The sequence below is a fragment of the Lissotriton vulgaris genome, chromosome 6 (assembly GCF_964263255.1).
Source record: "Lissotriton vulgaris chromosome 6, aLisVul1.2, whole genome shotgun sequence".
In the NCBI taxonomy this organism is placed as follows: Eukaryota; Metazoa; Chordata; class Amphibia; order Caudata; family Salamandridae; genus Lissotriton; species Lissotriton vulgaris.
In genome coordinates, this window is record NC_141694.1 from 1,592,999,825 (window position 1) to 1,593,026,163 (window position 26,339).

Consider the following 26,339-nt stretch of genomic DNA (forward strand, 5'->3'; position numbering starts at 1 on the left):
CAAGCGTTCAGCAAATATCTCTAAAGATACCATTTCGTTCGGCAATACATGTGCCTTGTGTAAATGCCTTGAACGCTTCACAAAGGGTGAGCTGACCAAACCAGTGTTCAATCAATCAATCAGTCAGGGGTTTCTAAAGCACGCTACTCACCCGTGAGGTTCTCAAGGCACTGGGGGGGGCAGCTCCAGATCAGTCGAAGTGCCAGGTCTTGAGGTCCTTCCTGAACTTGTGCAGGGTTGGGGTGCGTCTGATGTTCACCAGGTGCTCGTTCCAGGTCCTGGCTGTGATGTAGGAGAGGGCTTTCACGCCTTTTCTGTTTCTGCGAATATGGGGGACCTCTGCCAGGGCGAGGTCGGCGGAGCGGAGGTTTCTTTTGGGTACGCAAAAGGATACCCTCTCGTTGAGGTATTTGGGTCCGTTGAGGTATTGTGGAGAAGTGTGGCTCAGTGGTTAGAGGCGGCAGACCAGGAAGCTGGGATCGACCGTGGACCAGGGTTCGATTCCCCGCCTTAGCGGGTCTCGGGCTCAAAATTCCACGGCCTCGACAATTCTCGCTCCGGTGCCTACTCGACTCACGGGGTCTCACTCTGCAACTCTGGGCAATAGCTTGCTTAATCTCCACGACGGCCCCTCGCGGCGGGATGCCTGGCTTTCACCCTGTGGACACCCCGCCGGGGCCTCTCACAGGGGAATACCAGGACGGGTTCCCTAGGCAAGCGCCAGGATGCCCTTTGGGTGACAGGTTGCGCTATATAAATACACCTACATTTACATTTACATAATGTTGAGGGATTTGTAGGCATGGGTGAGGAGTTTGAAGGTGATCCTCTTCTCGACGGGGAGCCAGTGGAGGTCTCGTAGGTGTTGGGTCATGTGTTTGCGACGTGGTGTCCCAAGGAAGAGTCTGACTGCGGCGTTCTGGATGGTTTGGAGTTTGTGTAGAAGAGTTATGTTGAGTCCGGCGCATAGGGCGTATAGGGCATTGCCGTAGTCCAGTCTGCTGGTTATGAGCACGTGGGTAACGGTCCTTCTGCAGTTGGGGGGATCCATTTGAAGATCTTGCGGAGTATGCGCAGGCAGTTGAAGCTAGCGGAAGCAACGGCGTTGACCTGGCGGTTCATGGAGAGGATGGAGTCGATGAGGATGCCGAGGTTTTGTGCATGATCTGTAGGGGTGGGTGGATTCCCAGCAGCAGAGGGCCACCAAGTGCATGGACCGAGGATGAGGATCTAGGTCTTCTCCGAGTTGAGCTTCAAACAGCTGTCGTTTATCCAGGCTGCCACGTTCTTCATTCCTTCCTGGAAGCAGAGTCTGATGTCTTCCGGATTCTTCGTGAGTGAGAGGATGAGCTGGGTGTCGTCAGCGTAGGATACAATGCTGAGCCTATGCTGTCTGACGATGGCAGCAAGGGTGGCCATGTAGACGTTAAAGAGAGTGGGGCTGAGTGATGATCCTTGGGGTGCTCCACAGTTGATGTCGGTGGGTTCGTAGAGAAAGGGGGGAGTCTGATCCTCTGGGTTCTGCCGGAGAGAGAGGATTGGATCCAGTCAGGGCAGCTCCTTGTATCCCTGCGTCGTGAAGTCTGGTTGTGAGCGTGCGATGTGAACTGCGGAGATGTCTAGAAGGATGAGAGCCACAGTGTGTCCCTGGTCGAGTAGCAAGTGATTTCGTCAGTGAGGCGAGAAGGGCGGTCTCAGTCAAGAGGACCCCCCCCGAATCCAGGAAAACAGTCATTCACACACTCATCACCAGCAGACTAGACCATGGCAACGCCCTCTATGCCGAAACCAACAAAATACTCCTCTGCAAACTCCAGAACACCACAGCTAGACTATTCCCTGATATCACAGAGGTCAACCACATCACCCAACACTATTGTGACCTCCACTGGCCCCTGTCGAAAAAAAACTAATCTTCAAGCTGCTCATGCATGCCTACAGAGCCCTCCACAACACCGGACCCCAATGCCTGAACTACAGAATCTCTTTCCAAGCCCCCAAGAGAAACTCCGCTCAGCCAACCTCTCCCTAGCCACCATTCCTTGCATCTACAGGACCCAACCAGGTGGAAGATCCTTCTACCTTGCAGCCAAGAACTGGAACAAACTCCCCCTTCACCTCCGATGGAGCCTGACACTGCACCAATTCTGGAAGGACATGAAGTCCTGGCTCTTCGAATGATCCTAAAGGAGCTGTCCACACCCACCCCAGCGCCTTGAGACTCTCAAGGGTGAGTAGTGCACTTTACAAATCCGAGTGATTGATTGGTTTTAATGTATTGCAGGGTATAATATTTTTAGACCTATTATCGTGTCATGTCAAAAAATTATGAGGTGAGCATCGCAATTGTTTTATCCTGTTAAACTACTTTTCAGATATTTGCCCCTTTCCTATCGGTTAACAGACAACCCCTGGTTCTAGTAGGGTTTCAGTACAATGCAGCTTACCAAGCGATATACACTTTCTCATGCTCAGTGGTGGCTGGTGACATTTGAAAGTAGTGAGCCATAAAAGTTGTATTTGACGTATGTAGTAAGCAAAGAGAGCAAGCTTCATAGACAAGCGTGAGGTTTGAGGGGGAGGGGGGGGGGGGGGGGGGTCTCCTCCTGAAAAAAAAAAATTGCAAATGGTTCATTTTAAAGCAAATTAATTTAGTGAAAAAGCAAGGTGTGTAAAAAAGTGGGAACATACACACTTAAAGTACTAAACACATTAGAAACTGCCCAATATCTTATTGCCTTCTACAGTTGCTGCAATGTGCAAATTGTACAACAAAACAAAACAAATGCCAATATTGAGTACAACTCCTAAACTTATTTGATATCTAGACCCAAGAAACTAAACATATAGGTCCACACTATTTAAATCGTTATCAATCTTTTTATTTGGCAAAATACTTTCATTGCTTTCAACCCACATTTTATATATATACATGATACATATATACAGCAAAAATATATAAAAACAGCAGACTTAATCATTCATCATCATTTCTATCTTTATTTCGATCACTGGATCATAAAAGATGTACATAATAGATTAAAAAAACATTTGTGAATAGTACATATACATAAAACAGAGTTAAAAGAAAATCATTACAATTGTCATCTTATTGTACAGGTTCAAAGTACTGGTGCAGGGTACAGATCCGACTGCTACATACTATGGAAAGTCACATTTCTAGTGAATGGTGAAAGCAATTACAGATCATTCCAATTTGGGCTAGTCTATACAGTAAGTGATTATGAGGCCTGTACCAAATCTGTATCAGAATTCTGAATATAGCGAGTGCGCATATGCCATATTGCAATTAAAAATGTAGCTATCGCAAACACAGTTGGGGGTGATAAATCCGTCTTTAGTATTCTGTAGGCTGGCATGCATTGCCTGAAACCTACGTTTTTGAGAAGAGGAACAAGCCAATACTTTCTCGGTTTTTCATGAGCTTTACAGAAGAATGCAACGTGTATTTCATTTTCTACCTGAGATGAACATGCGGGACATTGCTTGGTGGAGGAAGAAAGGGACCAGGTACTTGTAAATACTCTGAGGGGAAGAGTGCGATACCTCCACTGTAGAAACAATTTCCTAGTCAAGCCTGGGCAGATGCCATCAAGGACATGTTCCAGATGGTAGGAGTCTTTAAATTGGATAAATGACCTTGTCCAAGACCCCAACCGCACGTTCCCTAGTAAAATGTTTAATTTGGAATCATAATATTCCCTGGATAAGTGTTGCGTGTAACCTTGCTACAAACATTTTCAGGGTCTAACCATAACTCTGGCCTTCCCAGGTTCTCGCATGTAGTTTTTATATATTTTAACCAGGGAATCTTTGTTGCATTTGGAAAGCTTAAAATCTCCTTCAACTCCATCCTATATGTCAAGAGCTCTGGCGTAGTCCAAAGTCGTCGCCAGAATGATAGTGGTTTTAAACCCAATTCTTCCTCTATTGATCTGAGGCCCAAATCGAGTCTGAGAGGGCGAAGCGGGGTGCTGGAAGGTAGAGCTACCAGCTGCCTGAAGAACTTGTTTTCTGTGATCATCCAATTTAGTACAGATGTGTGCCCCCACAATTCTCCACCATGTGTGACTGCCCCCCCTTGCCTGCATTTTGTATATCTCGAGCACTGGGCCGAGGGGTTTATAAGTCGATCTATTTGATATCCTGGAGATCACACGTGTAAGCTGCGCCAATTTAAGATTGGACTTTGTTCGGTGAGTGTCCCAGGTCATATTTTGATTGAGAGTCACCCCTAAATACTCGAATGTATGGCCCCTCTCTAGTCTCGATGTGCCTATAGTTGGGATAGGGCGAGTTGAGGATGGGGGGTTAAAAATCATGTACTTAGTTTTCAAAGCATTGATCTCCAGCCCCCTCTCCCCGCAAAATGCCACGAAACCTTCCAGAACTCGTTGTATCCCCATAGGGGATTTGGACAGCAGCAGGGTGTCATCCGCAAACATGATTGGCATGACTGGGGCACCCTGCTGCCATTAAGCCTTGGGGCATCAATATCATTAATCCTAATTAGATGGTCGATTACCCCGTTGACAAAGAGGCAGAACAGTGTAGGTGCGAGCACACAGCCCTGTCTCACCCCTCTGTCAACGGGGAATCTTGCTGAAAGCATCCTGTTCCTGCCACACCTAACCCTTGCAAAGTTTTCTTGGTGGAGTCTTATCAAAATATTCAGGATGTCGAGTGGAACACCCAACTCCGCTAGCACGGACCACAGTTTGTGTCTTGGCACTAAGTCGAAGGCGGCACGCAGGTCTACGAAGACCATATATAAGCTGCCGCCTTCGATTGTAGCAGTTTTCCAGAATAGGAGATTAAGACGAAAGATCTGATCCGTTGTTGAGGTTTTCTTTCTGAATCCTACCTGATAAGGGCTCAGAATAGAAAACTCTGCAATCCAGTCTTGAAGGCTATCTAGTATCAGTCTCCGAATAGCTTTTGTGACACATCGATGAGACTGATGGGCCTGTAGTTGGCTGGTAGCAGAGGTGAACCCTTCTTATATATAGGGACAATCTCTGCCCCAGCCAAGTACAGGGCACCGCCATGCCCCTCAGTACAGCATTAAAGATCGTCAAGAGGTAGGGAGCCCATACGTCTGGCTCTTGCTTGAAAAGGTCACCCGGGAGCCCATCCAGGCCTGAAGCTTTACCAGATGCCAACCCAGAAATAGCAGCTCGGACCTCTTCCTCAACAAAGAGGTCCCCCTCCAGTTGTGGGCCACTAGTTGGCAATAGGTAAGTTAAGGCCCCAGCTGTATCCACCTCAGCTCCCGTGTAGAGGGCTTGAAAGTGTTCTTGCCAAACCTTAGCTGAAATATTGGGTTCAATGGCCGAGGGTGGCTCACCGGACCCTGTATTTACAATTTGCTAAAATTTACGGGAATCCCTAACTGCTAATGTGACGGTAAGATTCTCCCATTTCTCCAGGTCCCATTCTATTTTAGATTGGTTGTCAAGTGCTTGTAGTCCCTTCTCCTTGCCTGTATTACAGATCTATTGTTACCCTCCTTTAGGGAAATCAATAGATCTGCTTTAGCCTTTCGGAAGGCGGCATTGAACCACTTGGAAGAGTGGCGCATGCTGCCCCCGATTTTTACTGGGGAAAAAAAGGACAGTATTCTTAATAAGGTCCTCATGAGTGGACCAAAGTTTTTTATGCATCTCATGAGCATTAGATTGGACCACTAATGCACTCACCTTTTCTAGTATGGGGATAATGCAGCCATACAACTTTGAGACCTTTTCTGGGTTAGTGGCTAGTTTTTCCCACCTCACTCTACGTCTGTTATTTGCCAGAGACAACCCTATAGCGGCCACAACTTCGCCAGCCCTTCGTTCATTAGCTAGACCAGGGAGAGAGTATTCTAATTAAAGCGCATTGTGATCGCTGTCATCCCTTGCTATCACCCTGAAGTCCTTGATTTTAGACCAGGAAGACAATTGGACTAAAATATATCCAATCTCGACTCCATCCCAACTTTATTGTATGTACATTTAGGGGGGATGTCTGAATTCAGACGCCCATTACAGGTCCTAATAGCGTGTTTGAGGGTTAGAGTGGTGATCTGAACTGCCAAAGGTGTCCAGGCTCTGGGGGGAGGGGCCGCCGTAGGAGGCACCAACCACAGAGCGTCCTCCTCCATTATTGGTCCATCTAATAATCCTGTAAGAGGCTCAAAATGGCAGTTCAAATCACCCCCACCACAAAGGGTATATCCTTGGCAATATCATTGAGGAAAGTGGAAAGTTCCTCAACGGTACTTGGACTCCCTAGTGATGTTTACCGGCCTGGAGTAAACATTTACCACTGCTAGTTTGATGGAATTGGGCCATTCCATGAGGACGCATTGGACGTCCTCGGAGGCTGTGGGATAAGATGTTGCCTTGCAACCCAGGTGGGTTGCCACCCAGATGGCAAGGCCACCAGAGGGACGCCCCTTACCCCCCCATCGAGCGGGATGGAAAATACTGCAAAACCAGGGCGAGTATGTTCCTCTCTTGCCCAAGTTTCTTGAAACATACATACATCTTTCGAGTCTATGAATGTGCTCCAGTCTATGGAATCGAGCTTATTTTCCAAGCCAGCCAGATTCCAAGACAGTATCTTTACTGGAGCTTATTGGGATTAGAAGTGGAACTTGGAGTAACCCCCTGGCCGGATGAGCTAATCGGCGATGTTACGGTTTGATTTAGTTCCCCCAGTCCAGCTAAAGATTGCATGTTTACAGATAATGGCCCAGGTTGTTCCGGATTAGAAGGGGAGCATAGGGAGACCCCCTGGCCGATTGGGCTAGCCAGCGATGTTACATTATAAATTGGATCCGGCTGTCTATCTGGAAATTGCATATTTCTAGGTGGTGGCCCAGATATGGGGTGTTGGCATTCCTTGTCGTGCTGTAATGCTACACAAGACTTGATCCCTGAAGTACGAACAGTGCTTCGACTAGGAGAGGTGATCTTGCCCGCCTGTTCTGCCCTAGATGGGTGGTGGGTCACCCCCCCTCCTTAATGGGTGAAGTCAGTCAATCATGTCCAGACAGCTGAACCTATTATACAATGTAGGATAGGTAGTCTCTTGGACTTTCGGACGGTGGAGTTCTCCTCTCTCCTGACTTCCCCAACCTCTCCCTCTCATAGGGACTAAATCCCAGCCCTCCTCCTCCCGAGCATTGCACCGTGGTGGGTAAAAAAAGGATAGGGGCAAGGACTGGATGGATGTCCCCTGGTCACGGTATGGCCACCCACATATGTGGGAAACAGTCCTAGGGTCCCTGAAATTTATTAGGACACAGTCCCCTTTAATGGATTTCTTTGTGTTACCTAGCTAGGGAACGCTTTTTACCATAAGTACCTCACTCGCTATTCCTAGGGGAAGGGGTCTGTTTAGGGTGAGCCAATTGACCGCCTTGTTTTTTAATGAGGCGACAGATTCTTTGGTCTCTGGTTTTAGTTCCGGTATACCTGCAAGGATAACTACAAATGGGCTAGCCTCAGGGGGGAGATCGATAGACATGATATTATTTGTTTTGTCAGCTACCCCCTGATTAGATTTAATGTTAGACTCAGGGGGATTAATTGTGGTTACACCTTCCTTCGTCAGGGGAGTTACAGAGTGAGTGGTGGATGGCTGTGGTTGTGGGCTATTTGGAGCTATTATACCATCCATAGTGGAACTTACTATTGTTGTCCCCCTCTTGTTCTTGGATACGGCCCCACCCCTACCAGCCTTATTATTTATTTTAAGGCCGTCGACTATTAGTGCTGAGGTTTTTTCTATAGTTGTCAGTCTGACTTCAATCCTGGTTAAACGGGCTTCTAAGGGTCTGAGAAGTGAACTCGGGAGGGTGCCAATATTGGCGATGGTAATAGCACCTCCTTCCGTAGTTGTGGGACTGGAGTTCACCTGCTCAATGACTCGCATAGGTGGAGTGGTTAGGGATATTGTCGTAGTGTCGTTAGGGGGTAAGAATACAGTTTTACTGTGTTCCGAGGTATTAGCCTTGCCTAAGATGTTGTGCTTGGGAACCTTTGCCTTACGGCCCCCAGGATTTTGGGCCCCTCTCTTCCTTTTAGGTACTGCTCCTTCCCTGACTCCACGTTTCAGATGCCTGTCTCTAACGCTAGGGGTTTCATTAATTGGAGTAGTTGATACGAGGGAAGGAGAGGTAGGATGTAATTGGGCGGGGGATGGGGTTAATTGTCATGTGTATTCGGTGCCTAGGGGTTCTTTGTCCCTATGTAACGAGGTCGCAGTAGATACAGCGGACAAACCCATCGTCCCGTTATCCCGTCTATCATGGTCCGTATGATCATGTCCATTCCCGGGATATCTGGGTTGCGCTATGGTACCCATGGAGGATCTTCTTACCCATTCAATCTCCTGGGATATGCGCCTTTCCAGTATAGTAATTTCATCAATTAGAAGTGAACCAGCCTTGACAAAGTAATTGTCCAAAGTACCTGTTAGATTACCACCAGCCTGCATGGTTTTGCTTCTCGTTTCTCTAGTAGCCATAATCCTTTGGACGAAATCAGAGTAGGGAAAAAAGGCGGTGGAAGAGAAAAGCCAAGGAGGGTGGCCCAGTCCGGTCTCGCCCGTGCTCGAACGGGCTCACACGGGCCCGCCCTTGGCCCGGGCTGCGCGGGTGTGGGCGTTGCTAAAGTAGGTAGGAGGAGGGGTGCGGGAAGAGGACCCAGCTGTGGCCAATGATGACACGCAAGGCCCGCTGGTCCTCGCAGTCCCGAACCGGCTGTTAGTCCTGGCGTACTCTGCCCCTCAGTAGAAAGAATTCCCTTGCTCAGCCTCAGTTATTCCGTGATCCAAAGGGAAGGAAAGTTCAGTTTGCCCAGTGTCCACGCCTACGAGCGGCTCGCGCGGAGCGGGGGCCGCGAGGCGTAATATGCAGTCAGGGAGGAGGGTGCGGGAAGAGGACCCAGCTGTGGCCAATGATGACACTCAAGGCCCGCTGGTCCTCGCAGTCCTGAACCGGCTGTTAGTCCCGGCGTACTCTGCCCCTTAGTCGAAAGAATTCCCTTGCTCAGCCTCTGTTATTCCGTGATCCAAAGGGAAGGAAAGTTCAGTTTGCCCAGTGTCCACGCCTATGAGCGACACTTAATACTACTCGACAAGTCACGGAGACACAAGCACACACTCAATGCAACTCTTCAATCATACCTACAAGCAAACTCCACAAACACTTCAACCAAACACACAAACCATGCATCTGTTACACCAGGCCGGGCTCAGTTTCACAAAACTAAAATATTTTTTTTTTAATGGCCACGGACCCGGGGGACCAACTTACACAACCAAGGTCAAACAACCAAATAACTCCTAAAAAATCTCAATAAAGTGCACAACTAAATCAAGACTACCACAGTCTACTAAATGAAGCAATTATTTCCAGTGCACCTAGTGGACAATTTAAACAAAACTGGTTAGTTTGACAACACAAAAACACAAGAAGGTGGACGCGTTTCGAACCCAACAGGTTACAGGGTTCTCATCAGGACCATGTAGTTCTAAAAATGAAAGAAAACAACACATCTTATTTAGAAGGCTACAACCACCACTATTCAAAAGGAAGCAACCACCAGTACAAGCCGCCTACCTTATTCAAACTGCAGACCAAATCTGCTGTGGCAAGGTTGAAAAAGTACAGAATGTCTGAAAAAATAGATGCAAAACAAGAGACAATCTTACACACTGCTCAAGTCATGTTACCTTTGATACGCAAATGGAAAGTTACAGTAAGGTGTCTTGTGTATGTCTCCTACGAGAAGAAAGAGTAGTTGGGGGTCAGGTCCGGTCAAGCCTGCCAAAATAATGGCATCCATATAAGTGCTTGGAAGTTAATATCGCAAGATAGGCACTTAGTTGATAGACTGGTGAAAGTTTTACCTGAGTGAGGCTTAAGTGACCGGGACCCCGTACGTTCTCCACTTCACTTGTCTTGATAGTAACTCAATCTGCCAGCAAAAGCGTCATAAGTATAAATAAAAGACTCCAATCCTGAATTTCCATCATAAATTGAAGCGTAAATGCTACAAATTAATCACCTTTTGAGGCTTGGGTGTCCAGTACCCCATACACTCTCCACTCCACGTGTCTTGGTTGTAACTCAATCTCCCAGAACAAGCATCAAAGGATTATGTAAAGGCTCAAATCCTGAATTTAAATCACATATTGAAGCGTGAATGCCACAAACTGATCACCTTTAGCTCTTTTCCAACGACACCAGTCCACGTCTCCAAATTCCAAAGTGTGACTTCGGCTTCCGTAGAATCTTGGGAGGTGCAGGGAGATGGGAATTGGAATTTTTGACTCCACTCGAGAGTGACCCGTTACTGCCAGCATATGGAAAACAGTTGTGTAAACGTGATTGACCGCCCGCATGAGCGGCGCGTCAACAACCCGCAAAGGTTGCTGGGTATCGTAGTCAACACAAGCCATAGTGCGAATTAAAACTTTATTAGCAACACCAGTGACACAGCACGGGGTGACACAGACCTTAAGTGTATTGATGAATATATATGTGCATATAATTAGACTGGGTGATCATCCTACTTGGAAGCTAAGTTTAGAAGAGCATCAATTCAAAGAATAGTTACTCTGTCATTATCCGTGCTGTACCTCTACTCGAGTGCGACCCGTTACTGCCAGCGAATGGAGAACAGTTAACAGACCGTAATTGACCGCCCATGTGCGCCATGGGTCAAAGACCCGCAAAGCTTGCTGGGTGTCGTAGTCAAAACAAGCCTTAATACAAAGTCAAACTTTATTAGCAGCACCAATGAAATGGCATGGAATGGCACATACCTTAGATTTATTGACAAACATATATGCGCATGTAATTACACTCGGTGGTTATTCTACTTGGAAGCTAAGTTGGGTAGAGCATCAATACAAAGAATAATTACTCACGCAATATCCGTGTTGTAGCGCTAATAGCTGCACTACTCCAATTCTCCACTTCAAATTTCCACAGAAGACCGCAGACAAAATAATATTTTGAACAACTGTACTCTCTATTCCAACTAGTCCCTTTCTCGGGGGACATGCATGGCCACACTAACCGTTCGCAATTCATATTAAGGACACATGTCACCAGACTTCAGTCCCATCCATGGACTGAACAAAGTCTCTGAAATTTTCAGAATGCAGTGAGCCATGTTGGTTCTACCAGAGTTGTTGCAGCCCGTGGGTCCCTCTATGCCCCTAGTTTATAGTTAAATTGCCCTCCTGTCTGGATGGGACTGAAGTCTGGTGACACGTGTCCTTAATATGAATTGCGAACGGTTAGTGTGGCCATGCATGTCCCCCGAGAATGGGACAAGTTTGAATAGTGAGTGCAGTTGTTCAAATTATTGTTTCGTCTGCGGGCTTCTGTGGAAATTAGAAGTGGAGAATTGGGGTAGTGCAGCTATTAGAGCTACAACACTGATATTGCTCGAGTAATTATTCTTTGTACTGATGCTCTACTAAACTTAGCTTCCAAATAGAATAACCACAGAGTGTAATTACATGCGCTTATATTTTTGTCAATAAATCTAAGATATGTGCCTTTTCGTGCCGTTTCACTGGTGCTTTGAATTCGTATTAAGGCTTGTTTTGACTACAATACCCAGCAACCTTTGCGGGTCTTTGACGCATGGCGCACATGGTCAGTCAATTACGGTCTCGTAACTGTTCTCCATACGCTGGCAGTAACGGGTCGCACTCGGGTGGAGGTACAGCACGGATACTGACCGAGTAATTATTCTTTGAATTGATGCTCTACTAAACTTAGCCTCCAAGTGGAATGACCACCCAGTCTAATTATATGGACATATATGTTCATCAATACACTTAAGGTCTGTGTCACCCCGTGCCGTGTCACTGGTGTTGCTAATAAAGTTTTAATTTGCACTATGGCTTGTGTTGACTACGATACCCAGCAACCTTTGCGGGTTGTTGATGCGCGGCTCATACGGGCAGTCAATCCCGTTTACACAACTGTTTTCCATATGCAGGCAGTAACGGGTCACTCTCGGGAGGAGTCAAAAACTCCAATTCCCATCTCCCTGCACCCGTCAAGATTCTGCGGGAGCTAACGTCACATGCCGGAATTTGGAGACGTGGACAGGTGTAGTTGGAAAAGAGCTAAAGGTAATCAGTTTGTGGCATTCAAGCCTCAATATGTGATTTAAATTCGGGATTTGATCCTTGACATAATCCTTTGATACTTGTTCTGGCAGATTTAGTTACGACCAAGACAAGTGTAGTGGAGAGCGTAGGGGGTCCTGGACACCCAAGCCTCAAAAGGTGATAACTTTGTGGCATTTACACTTCAACTTATGATGGAAATTCAGGATTGGAGTCTTTTATTTATACTTATGATGCTTTTGCTGGCAGATTGAGTCACTATCAAGACACGTGAAGTGGAGAACATACGGGGTCCCGGTCACTTAAGCCTCACTCAGATAAGCCTTTCACCAGTCTATCAACTAAGTGCCTATCTTGCGATATTAACTTCCAAGCACTTCTATGGATGACATTTTTTGGCAGGTTTGCCCGGACCTGAGCCCAACTACTCTTTCCTCTCGGAGGAGACACACACAAGACACCTCACGGAAAGTTTCCCTTTGCATATCCAATGACATGACTTGAAGGTAACATAACTTGAGCAGTGTGTAAGATTGTCTCTTGTTTTACATCTATTTTTTCAGACATTCAGTACTTTTTAAACCTTGCCACAGCAGATTTGGTCTGCCGTTTGAATAAGGTAGGCGGCTTGTACTGGTGGTTGCTTCCTTTTGAATAGTGGTGGTTGTAGCCTTCTAAATAAGAGGTGTTGTTTTCTTTCCTTTTTGAACTACATGGTCCTGATGAGAACCCTGTAACCTGTTGGGTTCGTAACACGTTGACCTTGTTTTTTTGTGTTGTCAAACGAACCAGTTTTGTTTAAATTGTCCACTAGGTGCCCTGGAAATAATTGCTTTAATTAGTAGACTGTGGTAGTCTTGATTTAGTTGTGCACTTTAGTGAGATTTTTTAGGAACTATTTGGTTGTTTGACCTTGGTTGTGTAAGTTGGTCCCCCGGGTCCGTGGCCGCTAAAAATATTTGTTTTGTGAAACTGAACCCAGCCTGGTGTGGCTGATGTATGGTTTGTGTGTGTGGTTGAAGTGTTTGTGGAGTTTGCTTGTAGGTATGATTGAAGAGTTGCATTGAGTGTGTGCTTGTGTCTCCGTGACTTGTCGAGTAGTATTAAGTCTGTTATTTGTATATATTTTTGCTGTATATATGTATGATGTATATATATAAAATGTGGGTTGAAAGCAATTAAAAAAGCGTTTTGCCAAATAAAAAGATTGATGGCACTTTAAATAGTGTGGACCTATATGTTTAGTTTCTTGGGTCTAGAATTCAAATAAGTTTAGGATTTGTGCTCAGTATTGGCATTTGTTTTGCTGTTATAGTGACTTAGCCTTACTGAGTAGAGTCAAGGCCCTTTGGTGTTTTTTGATGTGCAAATTGTACAGCAGGATCACTTCTGGCCCTTTAAAGTGTGTGCTTGCACTGCATGCGGCATCAACTTTGGAAGAGAATGCTCTAACCAGGCTACGGGAAGGACCCACAGCTGCTGGCTACAATCAGTCATATAGAAATATATGCTGACAAGTCTTTAATTGGGATGGAAAAATGGGGGCTCACTAAAGGGGACCATTTGAAATAAATTTCTGCGAGTCCCATAGTATACCACCCAACTAGGATTTTGGTTTCTCTCCAAGATGTTATTGCATCCAGATATAGAACACAACAACTGACATACACCTAGCACCTGCCAGTACGATTGTCTGTGTTAATGGCTGTTAGTTGTTTAAGATAAATAAGTAACAACAATGCTTTGTTACAGTCAACATTGGAAAAGTTTACATTCTGTAAGTGTGAGAATGTGAACTACATAATATTGAGGCCTGTCGAAAGAGTATTGACCTTTAGTTATGTGCGGCTTTAGGTTGAATATGTACGTCATTTTTCTCTACACATCTCATCCACATGCACATATTCAATTTAATCTCTTTCCTCTTCAGCACCCTCTTTTTATTCTCTCCTAAATAGAACTCCTTGCATCTGCCTCACTTCACCACCCCAAACATTCACAGCACTCACTCACATTTAAGCACTTTATTTTGTTTTACTTTCACCTTGTAAATATTTTGGCATCTGTGTACCCCCTTCACACACACTTATACAGAAATTCAATCGCAACTGGAATACATGACCATTTTTCTGTGTGTTCTGCAGAGAGGCAACCCCACTGACAGGCTTCAGCCTCAGATCGCTCAGTCAAAGCCCCTAATAAACACCTGGCACAACTCAAAGTATGCACTACGTAAGAATAATAAGATGCACAAAAAATACAGAAACAAATGATAAAATAGCCAACAATCTTGGGGAAAGCACAATGAAGTAAGATACCAAATAAAAGAGGAACTAAATCATTGCTATGCATTACCTTAACATTTTTAAAATTCATTGTTCGGAAATGAATCCATGTTTTGGCATTAATGTAAAGAGCATGAAGATAGGGACAGTTTTAACGCCATCCAGTGTGTAACTGTCTACAATAAGCACATACTTCTCCCTTTGCCTTTGGCTCAGATATTTGGATCAACTTCACAAGGGTACAAAACCCCTGCTCTCTTTTGGATCAATTTTGTGGGGTAACAAATATAGCAGTGACACGTTTAATGGGGCCAACAACTTGCAGGCAGGGCCTGGGATGTCACAATAAGGTGGTTAGCATAACCAGGGGTCTCAGCACAATATACACGACACAACATGCCATTATAACCCTTACCATTACTGAAAGCAAGGCAGTAAATCACACATGCTTGCATCCAGTCCTATGATGTGACGGATGGGAAAGGGTGGGATCTATGACTGTGAATGCTTGACGTCTGGCCACACACAGGGATGCAGATCTGACGCCCGATACCGGGAAGGTGACAGTCACTGGCCTACTGTGGATAGCACTGTAGGCTACAATGGCAATGAAGGCTTGTAGAAAGGTGAGCCCTGCATCAGACGTCACACTACAGAATGTTGATTTACTACCTCTCTTCTGTCTCCTGCTTCAGAGCGAGCCGGGGCGGGACAGGCAGCCCAGACTTAAATACATCAATTTGTTTAGAGATCAGATTTATGACGTGCATTGTGTGCCTCAAAAAAAAATCGACTCAAAATGGTGCTTATTTTATTAAGCATAAATTGGTGGCGGTGTGAAAACGAAAAATAACGACCATCATAGGGAACTTTTTCTTTTTTAATTTAACTTTCATGATTTTACTTATGCACAAAAGTGTACCACAAGATCTTTCCTGTGCCGGGCATGTCTATGGGTGCCCCCATCCCAAATTGCGGTGGAGCTGTTTTTTCATATTGTGAGAAAATCATGATTTAAAAAAAAAAAAATACGTTTTGTAAATGACTGGAAAAAATAAATCTTTCACCTGCCAATCATCATCATCAAATTCTTTATGTGGCTCTAATAAGCCATAAAAGTCATATCATATAATACACAATACAAATAGCCCATAAAAACTTCAGATAGGATGCATTAAATAATATATTAGCAACACGATACCAAAAAGTTCCAATATGAAATATTGTAGCCTCGTGGAACTTAAGATATAATTTAAAACAGCGATAATGACAGTTTTATTTCCCAGGCACTGCAAGTAAGAAAAGGCTGCTGTGTGAGATCTCGAGTCCAAAGTACGCAATATGGGGGGCACAAGAACTGTTTTATTTGATGTAGATAAAATGTGAAAAATAATGTAAAGTGCAAAGTGCTCTGTTCAGCAGGGATCTCACAATGACGGAGAGGTAAAGATGAAAACCAGGTACCTTTGAAGGGGTAACTCACCAAAAAGTGTATGATTTGTAGACGAAACCTTGGGAGTAGAAACTTCTGTCTTTCATCTACAATAAACTGTAAGCAAAGTGCTGGGTGTAATAGTGGAGCCTGAAGATTAACTCCGCCTTCCTTTCGGCTATCGTCCTTTTTTTTATTCAAATAGGTTTTTATTGGAAGTTTCAGTAGTAAATAAAATACACATAGTATCGTCCTTTTTTTGTGTGTGCTGAGGAAACGTTTGCCAAAAGGGTGGGGCTATGATAAAGAGCTGGGATACCCAAACTTTAGAACCTCTTTAACAGTTTTAGGCCAAGGAATGTCTAGGCAACTGTCCAGGTTCATACAATCTGAGAGTACTGATCTACATAATTGGCCTTCTGGGTTTTTCATTGACAATCACATTTGAAAGAAAATTCAAATGCAACCAATGGGAATCGCGATTTCCATAGCTGCTTTTTAAATGGCAGAGTTATACAAAAGTAATAAACCTTTAAAGCCTACCTGGCAACCTCTTACATCTCACAAACCTACTGAACAGATTAACGCCAAACTAACAAAAGCATGCTTTCTGAAAAAGTTCTATTTTCCTGTCGCACAAGTTACTACTTGTGTAACGATATATCTGTAAGAGACATTAGTTAGTGATAGATTCCTTACCTTAGAATATCCCCAGGCGTCAGACTGGATCCGGAAATTTTTGCGTAGCAATACCCCTGCGCGTCGGTAGGCGTCGTCTGCGGCTCCGCGTCCGCCGTCGGCGTCGTTAGCGCCGGAATGATGTCGTCGGAGTACTTAGACGCCGCCCATGCGTGCTGACGTCAGTTCTGATACACAGCTTTTCCGCGCCAGATACGCAGAGCCATGATAGAACCAACACTGGTGCCATGAAACTAGGGCCCTGAAAGGGGATGACCTTAACCCTAGATATCGGTTCGCAGAACGGGGAGGATGGGTGGGTCGGTAAGGAATCTATCACTAACTAATGTCTCTTACAGATATATCGTTACACAAGTAGTAACTTGTGCATCTGAAAGAGACACGTTAGTGATAGATTCCTTACCCTAGAATAGATACCCCAGCAATACCAACCCCGTGGTGGGTCTGCGAACCAATATCACAACAGAAAGTCCTGGAGGACGGAACGGCCAAAGAAGCCATCCCTCCGGACTTGACTGTCCATGCAGTAGTGTCTCGCGAACGTGTGCAGCGAGGCCCACGTCGCTGCCTGGCAAATGTCCTGTAAGGGGACTCCTCGGCCCAGGGCAGTTGTCGTCGCCGTGGCACGAGTGGAATGAGCCCACAATCCAGCAGGGGGCTCCTTTTTCGCCATGGAGTAACATGCCTGGATACACAAGATGATCCACCGCGAAATGGTGCTCTTGTGTACTGCCTTTCCCTTCTTCTCGCCCACGTAACCAACAAAGAGTTGGTCATCCACACGGAATTGGCGTGTGCGACCTAGGTAATAGGAGAGCGCACGTTTTGGATCCAGCCGGTGGAGCCTCTCTTCCTCTTTCGAGGGATGCGGAGGCGGAAAGAAGGTGGGCAAAGTAATGGACTGCCCGATGTGGAAGGCCGTGACAACCTTGGGCAGAAAGGAAGGTCTTGTACGCAACACCACCTTGTCAGGATGAACAGATAGGAAAGGTGGAGTAGAAGAAAGAGCCTGGAGCTCACTCACCCTCCTGGCAGTGGTGATGGCGACCAGGAAAGCAGTCTTCAATGTGAGAAGACGGAGAGGACAGTTGTGGAGCGGCTCAAAGGGAGCACACATCAGATAAGTGAGAACAAGATTCAAGTCCCACTGGGGCATCACAAAGGGAACAGGAGGGAACATGTGTGTGATGCCCTTCAGAAATCTATTTACAATGGGGGACTTGAATAAAGAGGGAAGATCAGGTAGCCTTAAGAAGGCAGAAAGAGCAGAAAGGTACCCTTTAAGAGTGCCCAGAGCAGAGCCCTGCTGGGCAAGGGAAAGAAGAAAGAGCAGCACTTCCGAAAGGGGTGCAGAAAGAGGATCCACAGCCTTTGCTGTGCACCATGCCACAAATCTGTTCCACCTGCAGGCGTATACCGACTTTGTGGAGGGACGCCTGGCTGCCAGAAAGATATCACAGACTTTAGGAGGCAAGTCAAATGGCCTCAACTGTCGCCGCTCAATCTCCAAGCTTGTAGGTGGAGACTGGACAGGTTCGGGTGCAGCACCGTCCCCTGCTGCTGCGACAGAAGGTCCTCCAGAAGAGGCAGACGAATCGGGGGATCGACTGACATGCTGAGTAGCTCGGGATACCTGTATCTTCGTTCCCAGTCCGGAGCCACCAGGATAACCTGGGCCCGGTCGCGCCTGATCTTCTTCAGCACTCTGGGCAGAAGTGGTATAGGCGGAAAGGCGTACAATAGACCGCAACTCCACTCATGACGAAAAGCGTCTTCGAGCGAGTGCCGCCTTGGAAATTCCAACGCGCACAACTGATGACATTGCGCGTTCTCTTCTGTGGCGAATAGATCTAACCAAGGCTCTCCCCATCGCTGAAAGAGACCTTGCGCCACGTCCGATTTCAGACGCCATTCGTGATCCATCATGCACCGACGGCTGAGTTCGTCCGCCCTGGCATTCAGAGAGCCTGCCAGGTGTTGAACCACCAGAGTCACGCCCTGATGTTCCAGCCATTGCCATAGGCGCAGAGCCTCCTGGCATAGGGTCCACGACCCCACTCCGCCCTGTTTGTTGCAGTACCACATGGCGGTGGTGTTGTCGGTAAACACTTGCACTACACTCCCCCGGACAGAGGGGAGGAATGCCTTCAGTGCTAGACGAATCGCCCGCAGCTCCAACATGTTGATATGGAGCCGGGACTCCGCCAGAGACCAGAGGCCTCTGATCTCCGCCTCTCCCATATGGCCTCCCCCGCCCTGGAGGGACGCGTTCGTCACAACCACGTGCTCCGGGTGGGGTAGGGAGAGGGATCTGCCACTGACCCAGTCGCGGTCCGTGAGCCACCACTGCAGTTGTTTCACAGTGCCCTCCGAGATCAAGACATGATCGGACAGGTTGCCCTGATGCTGGGCCCACTGAAACTTCAGGTCCCACTGCAGAGCCCGCATCCGCCACCTGGCGTGATGCACCAGAAGGATGCAGGAGGCCATCAGCCCCAGAAGCCGCAGCGTCAACCTGACGGAGACTCGGGATAACGGCTGGAAGATGGGAATCAGAGCCTGAATATCCCGAACCCACTGTTCGGGTGGGTAAACCCGAAACTGCGCCGAGTCGAGAACCGCTCTGATGAAGAGGAGCTTCTGAGAGGGACACAGGTGTGACTTCGGCACATTGATGGAGAACCCCAGCAAGTGCAGGAGATCGGCCGTAGTCTGGAGGTGGGTGACGACTACCTGGGGCGAGCCCGCCTTCAACAACCAGTTGTCGAGGTAGGGGAAGACTGATACCCCCTGCCTGCCCAGATGAGCTGCGACCACCGCCATCACCTTCGTGAACACCCGTGGGGCGCTGGTAAGGCCGAAGGGGAGCACGGTAAACTGAAAGTGCTCTTGGCCTACCGTGAACCGCAGGTAACGCCGGTGGGCCGGCAGGACGGGGATGTGGAAATAAGCGTCCTGCAGGTCCAACGCTACCATCCAGTCTCCCGGGTCCAGGGCAGCCAGGACCTGAGCCAAAGTCAGCATCTTGAACTTCTCCTTCTGGAGGAAGCAGTTGACGTTCCGCAGGTCCAAGATAGGGCGTAGGCCCCCTTTGCCCTTCTTGGGCACCAGAAAGTAGTGGGAATAACATCCACACCCTACTTCTAGCCCAGGAACGCGCTTGATGGCCCTCTTGGCCAAGAGGGCCGTGACTTCCTCTTGCAGAATTTGCAGGTGATCCCCCGACACGCGGTGGCATTGCGGTGGCATGGATGGAGGGGATGCCTCGAAGGGGAGGGAGTAGCCCCTTCGGACAATCTGCAGCACCCACCTGTCGAAGTGACTGTGTGCCAGTGGGAGAGGTGATGGTGAATCCTGCCTCCCACAGGCGTCACATGGGCCTGAAAACTCGGACTAGGAAGGTTTGTGGAGGCAGGTGCTGCTGAGGGAGGTGTGGACTGGCCTCGCCGTGGTCCCCGACCGCCGCCACGGCGGTTTCCACGTCCGCCACCACGCTGTTGGACATTCTGCGGCGCGTGGCTGGCAGTATGTGGGGGGGCGCCCCTTCCGTGGCCACGAAAGGAGCGAAAGGCACCCGATTGCTGGCGTGGGGCCATGAGGCCCGAGGACTTGGCCGTAGCCCTGGAGTCCTTGAAACGTTCCAGCGCATGGTCTGCCTTGTCGCCGAAGAGGCGACGGCCATCAAACGGCATGTCCAGGAGCGTGGCCTGGACATCGGCCGAGAAGTTGGCGGACCTCAACCAGGCGTGGCGTCGAACCGCCACTGTCGTTGCCATCGCCCTGCCCAGTGAATCCGTTGTATCCAGCCCACACCGGATAGAAAAACGTGCTGCATCTCGGCCTTCCGCAAGGGCTTGGCCGAGTTTAGCCTGGACCTCCTCCGGGCATTGTGGCAGCACCTCCGCAACCGTGTCCCACAGAGTGTGGGTGTAGCGGCCCAAGACACAGGCGGTATTCACAGACCGCAGCCCTAAGCTAACAGACGAGAAAACCTTCTTCCCGAACTGTTCCTATCTCTTGGATTCCCTGTTGGGCGGGGCCGACGGGAATGCGGTCTGGGAGTTTGAGGCCTGGATGACCAGACTCTCGGGGGTTGGGTGGGTGGCCAAAAAGCAAGCGTCTGGCCACGTTCCTATCCACAGGCGGACCTGTGGCGGGCTTGGACCAAGTGCCCACAAGAACGTCACACAAGGCCTCATTGAACGGCAGCAGGGGCTCACTGGAGCTTGACTGCGGTTTGAGGACCTCTGTGAGGAGGTTAGTCCTCACGGCCGCGACGGGGAGCTTAAGGTTTAAGGCCTTAGCTGCCTTCGTCAACACTACACTATACGTAGAGCCCGCCTCCGAAGCCACAGTCGGAGGTGAGCTAAATCCAGTGTCTGGCGAAGTGTCAAGACCACTGGCCTCCCCAAGCTCATATGTCCAGTCCTGCTGAGACTGGCAATCTAGTGCCAGAGGGTCCTCGGACCCCTCCCAATCTTCCTTGTCACCTGTGTCCTGCAAACCAGGATTAGTGGACAGGACCTCCTCGTGGACATAAAAATCCCCAAAGGCCGACGGAATTGGCGCCTGAGTCAGACAGGAGGAAACATTGGGGGCGGCAACCACAGTGGGCACCAGGGGCGACACCCGTGGGGACGGCGCCAGTGAGGTCGTAAGGTTGACCGGCGACGTCCCGGATCCGGAGCCGGATCCGGCGAGGTCCTGCGGCGCCGAGACCGAAGTCGCCGGCGGCGTCGGGGCCGAAGCGCCCGACCCGTTAGGACCTCCAGACGGAGCCGTTTGGCCCGAAGGCGCCACGAGAACTGACTGAGGAGGGAGGGCCCTCATGGCCATGAGGTACCTCTCGACCTCCTCCGGCGTCGCGCCGTGCCTAGGGACCCGAAGATGTGGGGCAGGAGGCGACCCGAGCGACTCCCGCGGAGCCGCGTGGGCGGTGTCGCCCGAGGCCCCGGCCGCATCGTGCGAGCGTCGGGGTGGGTCGGAGGATCGATGACGTCGCTCCGACCTCTCATGCCTCTTACCTGAGGACTTGGAACCAGACGACCGGTGTCTACTACCGGAGCTTCGATGACTCCGACCTCGCGACCTGTCCCTCGACCTCCCGTGGGACCGGGACCGGGAGCGGCGCGGGGTCGACTGCCTCAGCTCGAGTCGCTTGCGGGACCGCTCCCCCCTAGCCTTCGACGTCAGAGCCCGGCAGTCGGAGCAGGTTCAATTGTCATGGTCGAGGCCTAAGCACTTCAGGCACCGGCGATGGGGGTCCGTGACCGACATGAGTCGATCGCACTTCGAGCAAGGCTTGAACCCGGGCATCCCTGGCACCGATAGAGTCGAAGACTCGACAAAAAAGAGTGATCAAAAGAACAAAAAGTTCAGTCAAAAATTGACTGGGCGTAGAGCTTCTTTCGGATCTGCGCTAGCTGGCGCGGAAAAAAGAAGAACTGACGTCAGCGCGCATGGGCGGCGTCTAAGTACTCCGACGACGTCATTCCGGCGCCAACGACGGACGCGGAGCCGCAGACGACGCCTACCGACGCGCAGGAGTATTGCTACGCAAAAATTTCCGGATCCAGTCTGACGCCTGGGGATATTCTAAGGTAAGGAATCTATCACTAACGTGTCTCTTTCAGATAAGTTTGGCATGAACCCATCCAACGGGTTTTGCTGAAGGCACAAGCAATATTTCCTGTGGAAGCTGAAAGTGGAAAACACATCTTTTTTCACTGCCACCCTTAGCTTTTTAGTGGCAATCTGGTAACAGAGGGCAAATGTATAAATCAAAAATGCCCTTTTCAATGGAAAGCTGTCCTGAACCAAAAAAACTGAATGATGACTTTGGTATGTCTTCATCTCACTGGTTGACTAAAGTCACCATAATCCTATTCCCCTCTCCTCAGTCTGGTCATATCTAATTTGAAGCCTTCCATGACCTTATTTAGCATTTCACTTGTCAACAAACACCTTGTGGTGGCCCTCTATCATCTAATTCTGACACCTCCCTAACCCTGTATCACTTCATTGCCACTCACATTGATTTGGCCGCATATCAGCTGCAGTCCAGCATGATCTCATTCACACTTCCCTTTGGCTGCCTGCACCTCATTTGTGACACTATATAACAATTTATTTTCCACTCACTCAGTATGGCTCTCAGCTGGACCTTGTGTCATTTACTTCATTGAATAATTTTATTTCCATGCCCCTCGATCCAGCTGAGCTAATCACAAATTATGAGAAATATATAATTCGCTAATGCGTTCTAGTCTTGATTACAAATAAATACACATCATATTGTTTAAAAGTAATGAGATGTCAAATTGTCCTAGCAGGAACTATACTGCTTTAATATAGCTTATTTCATCCCTTCAAAGAGTTCATATTGTTGGAGAATTTCTGCACTCATTTAGCCACCCTTTCAGCTGTACACATACCATTTGAAAGGAGTTCAGGTTGGGTAGCTCTAGTGCATACGGATCTAGTTACCTCTTTGAGACTTTAGAAATCCTTCCGCATCTAGATGCTCACATGGTTGACCATCAGTGGTGTCACTTTCGGGATATTTTAACTTTCTCTAAGGGAGAAGCGTCAAGCTTACAATGTTCTATCTACTTGAAAGAGGCAATGACAATGAAAAATGTAGATTAAAAATCATGATTATCCCTAGCCCGTACTCTGAGATACCGTTCCGGCCGTGTTCTAGTACCGATTACTTCAGCAATTGCTGGTTTGCGAGGTGTACTTTATTTTTAAAAGTCGTGCAATTAAAGCACGATAAGGAAACAGAAGTATGCGAAAATCCTCTTTGTAGACTACTTAGCCAAATCAATGCTTTTTGGTTTGATGAATTCTCTTATAGATGACAATCTGAGAGCGAAAATAGCAAACATGTTTACGTCAAACAGTAAGCTTCAATGCAGAGCACTTCTCAAAAATTCGTAGCAGCATTAATTTGTAACAAGAGCATAGCAAATACAAACGCCCAGGTGAAATCCTAAAAGCATGTCCTGTGCCTGAGGACACTTTATTCGATATTATCCATTCACAAACTGACGTATGTTCTGCTAACATTTCCAGTTGAAGGAGGGTCCATAATTAGTGCATTCAGTTGTTGCAGAATAATTTAATACATAGACTGAATGGATTCTCACAGCACCCATAAATCCAAGTTCTATATCAAAATCCCAGAGTCATACAGGTTTAGTACTAACTAGCATACAAGATTTCAACTGCAGGAATCAACAGTATCAAAAATGACAACCGATGCAAATTGTAATAATTCTGTTACCATCTATCCTTGAATGATGTATCATGGAATCTTCTTATATATATGTCTAATTTCATTCCAGGCCTAAGGATGAGTTTTTCAACCTTTCCTCATGGTATGAAGAGCAGAATATATCCCAAACGTTTGCATCAAGTAACTTCGATGACGAGATACCTGCAGATTACGACTACATATGTAATCCTAAAAAGCTCACATGCATTCCAGAGCCAGATGCTTTTAATCCTTGTGAAGATATCATGGGATACGACTTTCTTCGGATCATGATTTGGTTCATTAGTATCCTTGCCATTGCTGGAAATGCAGTTGTTCTATTCGTGTTGCTAACAAGTCACTACAAACTCACAGTACCACGTTTTCTAATGTGCAACCTATCTTTTGCAGATTTTTGCATGGGGCTTTATTTGCTGCTTATTGCCTCAGTTGACTCTCAAACAAAGAACCAGTACTATAACCATGCAATTGACTGGCAAACAGGTAGCGGGTGCAGTGCTGCTGGCTTTTTCACAGTTTTCTCAAGTGAACTCTCAGTTTATACATTAACTGTTATTACTTTAGAAAGATGGCATACAATCACTTACGCAATGCAGTTAGATCGAAAAATCAGATTAAGGCATGCCATAATGATCATGTTTGGGGGTTGGTTATTTTCTCTTGTAGTTGCATTGCTCCCACTGTTCGGCGTCAGCAATTACATTAAAGTTAGCATATGCCTGCCTATGGACGTAGAAACCACATTGTCGCAGGCATATATTATCTTTACTTTAGTCCTTAATGTTGTTGCTTTTATCATTATCTGTGCATGTTACATTAAAATTTATATTGCAGTTCAAAATCCGGAGCTGACAACTACAAATCAAGATACAAAAATTGCCAAAAAAATGGCTGTGTTGATTTTCACTGACTTTACCTGTATGGCACCGATATCATTCTTTGCTATATCTGCTGCTTTTAAAGTACCTCTCATCACTGTGACAAACTCTAAAATTTTACTTGTTTTATTTTATCCAGTGAACTCTTGTGCAAACCCGTTTTTATATGCAATTTTTACAAAAGCATTTCGAAGAGATTTCTTTCTTTTGATGAGTAGATTTGGGTGTTGCAAAACCCAGGCAGAACTTTACAGAGTAAATCATTTTTCGGCCTATACCTCCAACTGCAAGATTGATCACTCATGTGGTGGGTCAAAAAAAACTTCTCGAGCAGACATTCATCTGACAACTTTCGATTGTCAATATTCTACAGCCACAATAAAAGTAACTGCAAAGAAGGAGGACTATAACTACTGAAATAGAGAATCATAGAATTTCAATTTCATACCTGCAAAGTCAACCCAGGGATTTAACACTCCACAGTATTTAAACAGTGTATTATAAAATAATGTGCTTTTACTTTAGATGTATACTTGAGATGTTTAATAGGTAACTTTATTTTTAAGTTGGTAAATGTTGTAAAAATTATTTTTGTATCTATGTTTAAAGAAATGGAAATCATTATTATGTGCTAATAAAAAGAATCTGTAAATTACAATTTCGATACAATTCTGCTGATATGCACTATACACTACGTCGCAAAATAAGCTTTAAATATGCAGGTAAAATGTGAATACATTCCTTTCTGCATAATCAAAATAGCCCCGCCGTTCCTCTTAAATTAGTCAAGCGAGAGAGGGTTCTGATGCCCCTTTCTTTGACATTGGTTCCTTAAAAAATAATACGGCACTGCATATTAACATTGACAGACTACTTCAAATTCCAATGCCGCTTCTGTGAGTGTCATGTTGGCCGCATCTGTTGCAGGCACAAATAAGTCACTGAATCAGTCTGCATAGAAGGATGGACTCCGTCTGCATGTAAGGTGAATAGGATGGAAATTCAAAAGTCACAACAATGGTACACTCGCTAAACGATCTGTAGTATAGAAGTAAATATTTTTACATAATAGTGCAGTTACTGCCTTCCTGTCAAAACGTGATAAATAACTCATGAGAAACAACAGGTTGACTCATCTGAACGTGTGGGTACAATCATACAACAAACGCTGACAAAGCCAATAGGTCTCGGCGTTATAGATTACTGCAGAGCTATTGGTTTTGCCAAAACAATTTTTTGCGAAGCATAGTTTTAAAAAAACGGAACTATTTCAAATTTTGGAGGAATACTGAATACATCTCAAGGTATCCCAAAGCCGAAAACTGAATTCAATATTTTCTATCTTTAGCAAGGGTATTTGAACGTCATTCGAAACGTCATTCACTAATTGAACTCCAAATAGCCAGTGGTGGCCAACTGTGAATGGAGGTGGTAGGACAGGGGAGGGATGAAAACATTTAAAAAAATACTTCCCTTCTTTGCCACCGCCGCCTCCTCTGCACGCCTCTCTCACGTCTCTCCTCCATCTCCTTCTCTGCTGGAAGAAGCACCGGAAGCAGAAGCAGCGTCATGATAGTGCCCGGGAAGGCTGGGCATGT

At 46.9% G+C, this 26,339-nt stretch overlaps 1 protein-coding gene across 1 annotated transcript in view; it reads left to right on the plus strand.

Moving 5' to 3' along the window:
• LHCGR (luteinizing hormone/choriogonadotropin receptor) overlaps positions 1-25,261 on the plus strand; it is a 1,044,354-nt gene extending 1,019,093 nt beyond the window's left edge. Inside the window, exon 11 of the mRNA XM_086925446.1 lies at positions 23,934-25,261. Coding sequence (XP_086781572.1) covers positions 23,934-25,158 — 1,225 coding nt within the window. The 3' untranslated portion in view covers positions 25,159-25,261. The remainder of the gene's footprint in view (positions 1-23,933) is intronic.
• The last annotated feature ends 1,078 nt before the right edge of the window (positions 25,262-26,339 follow it).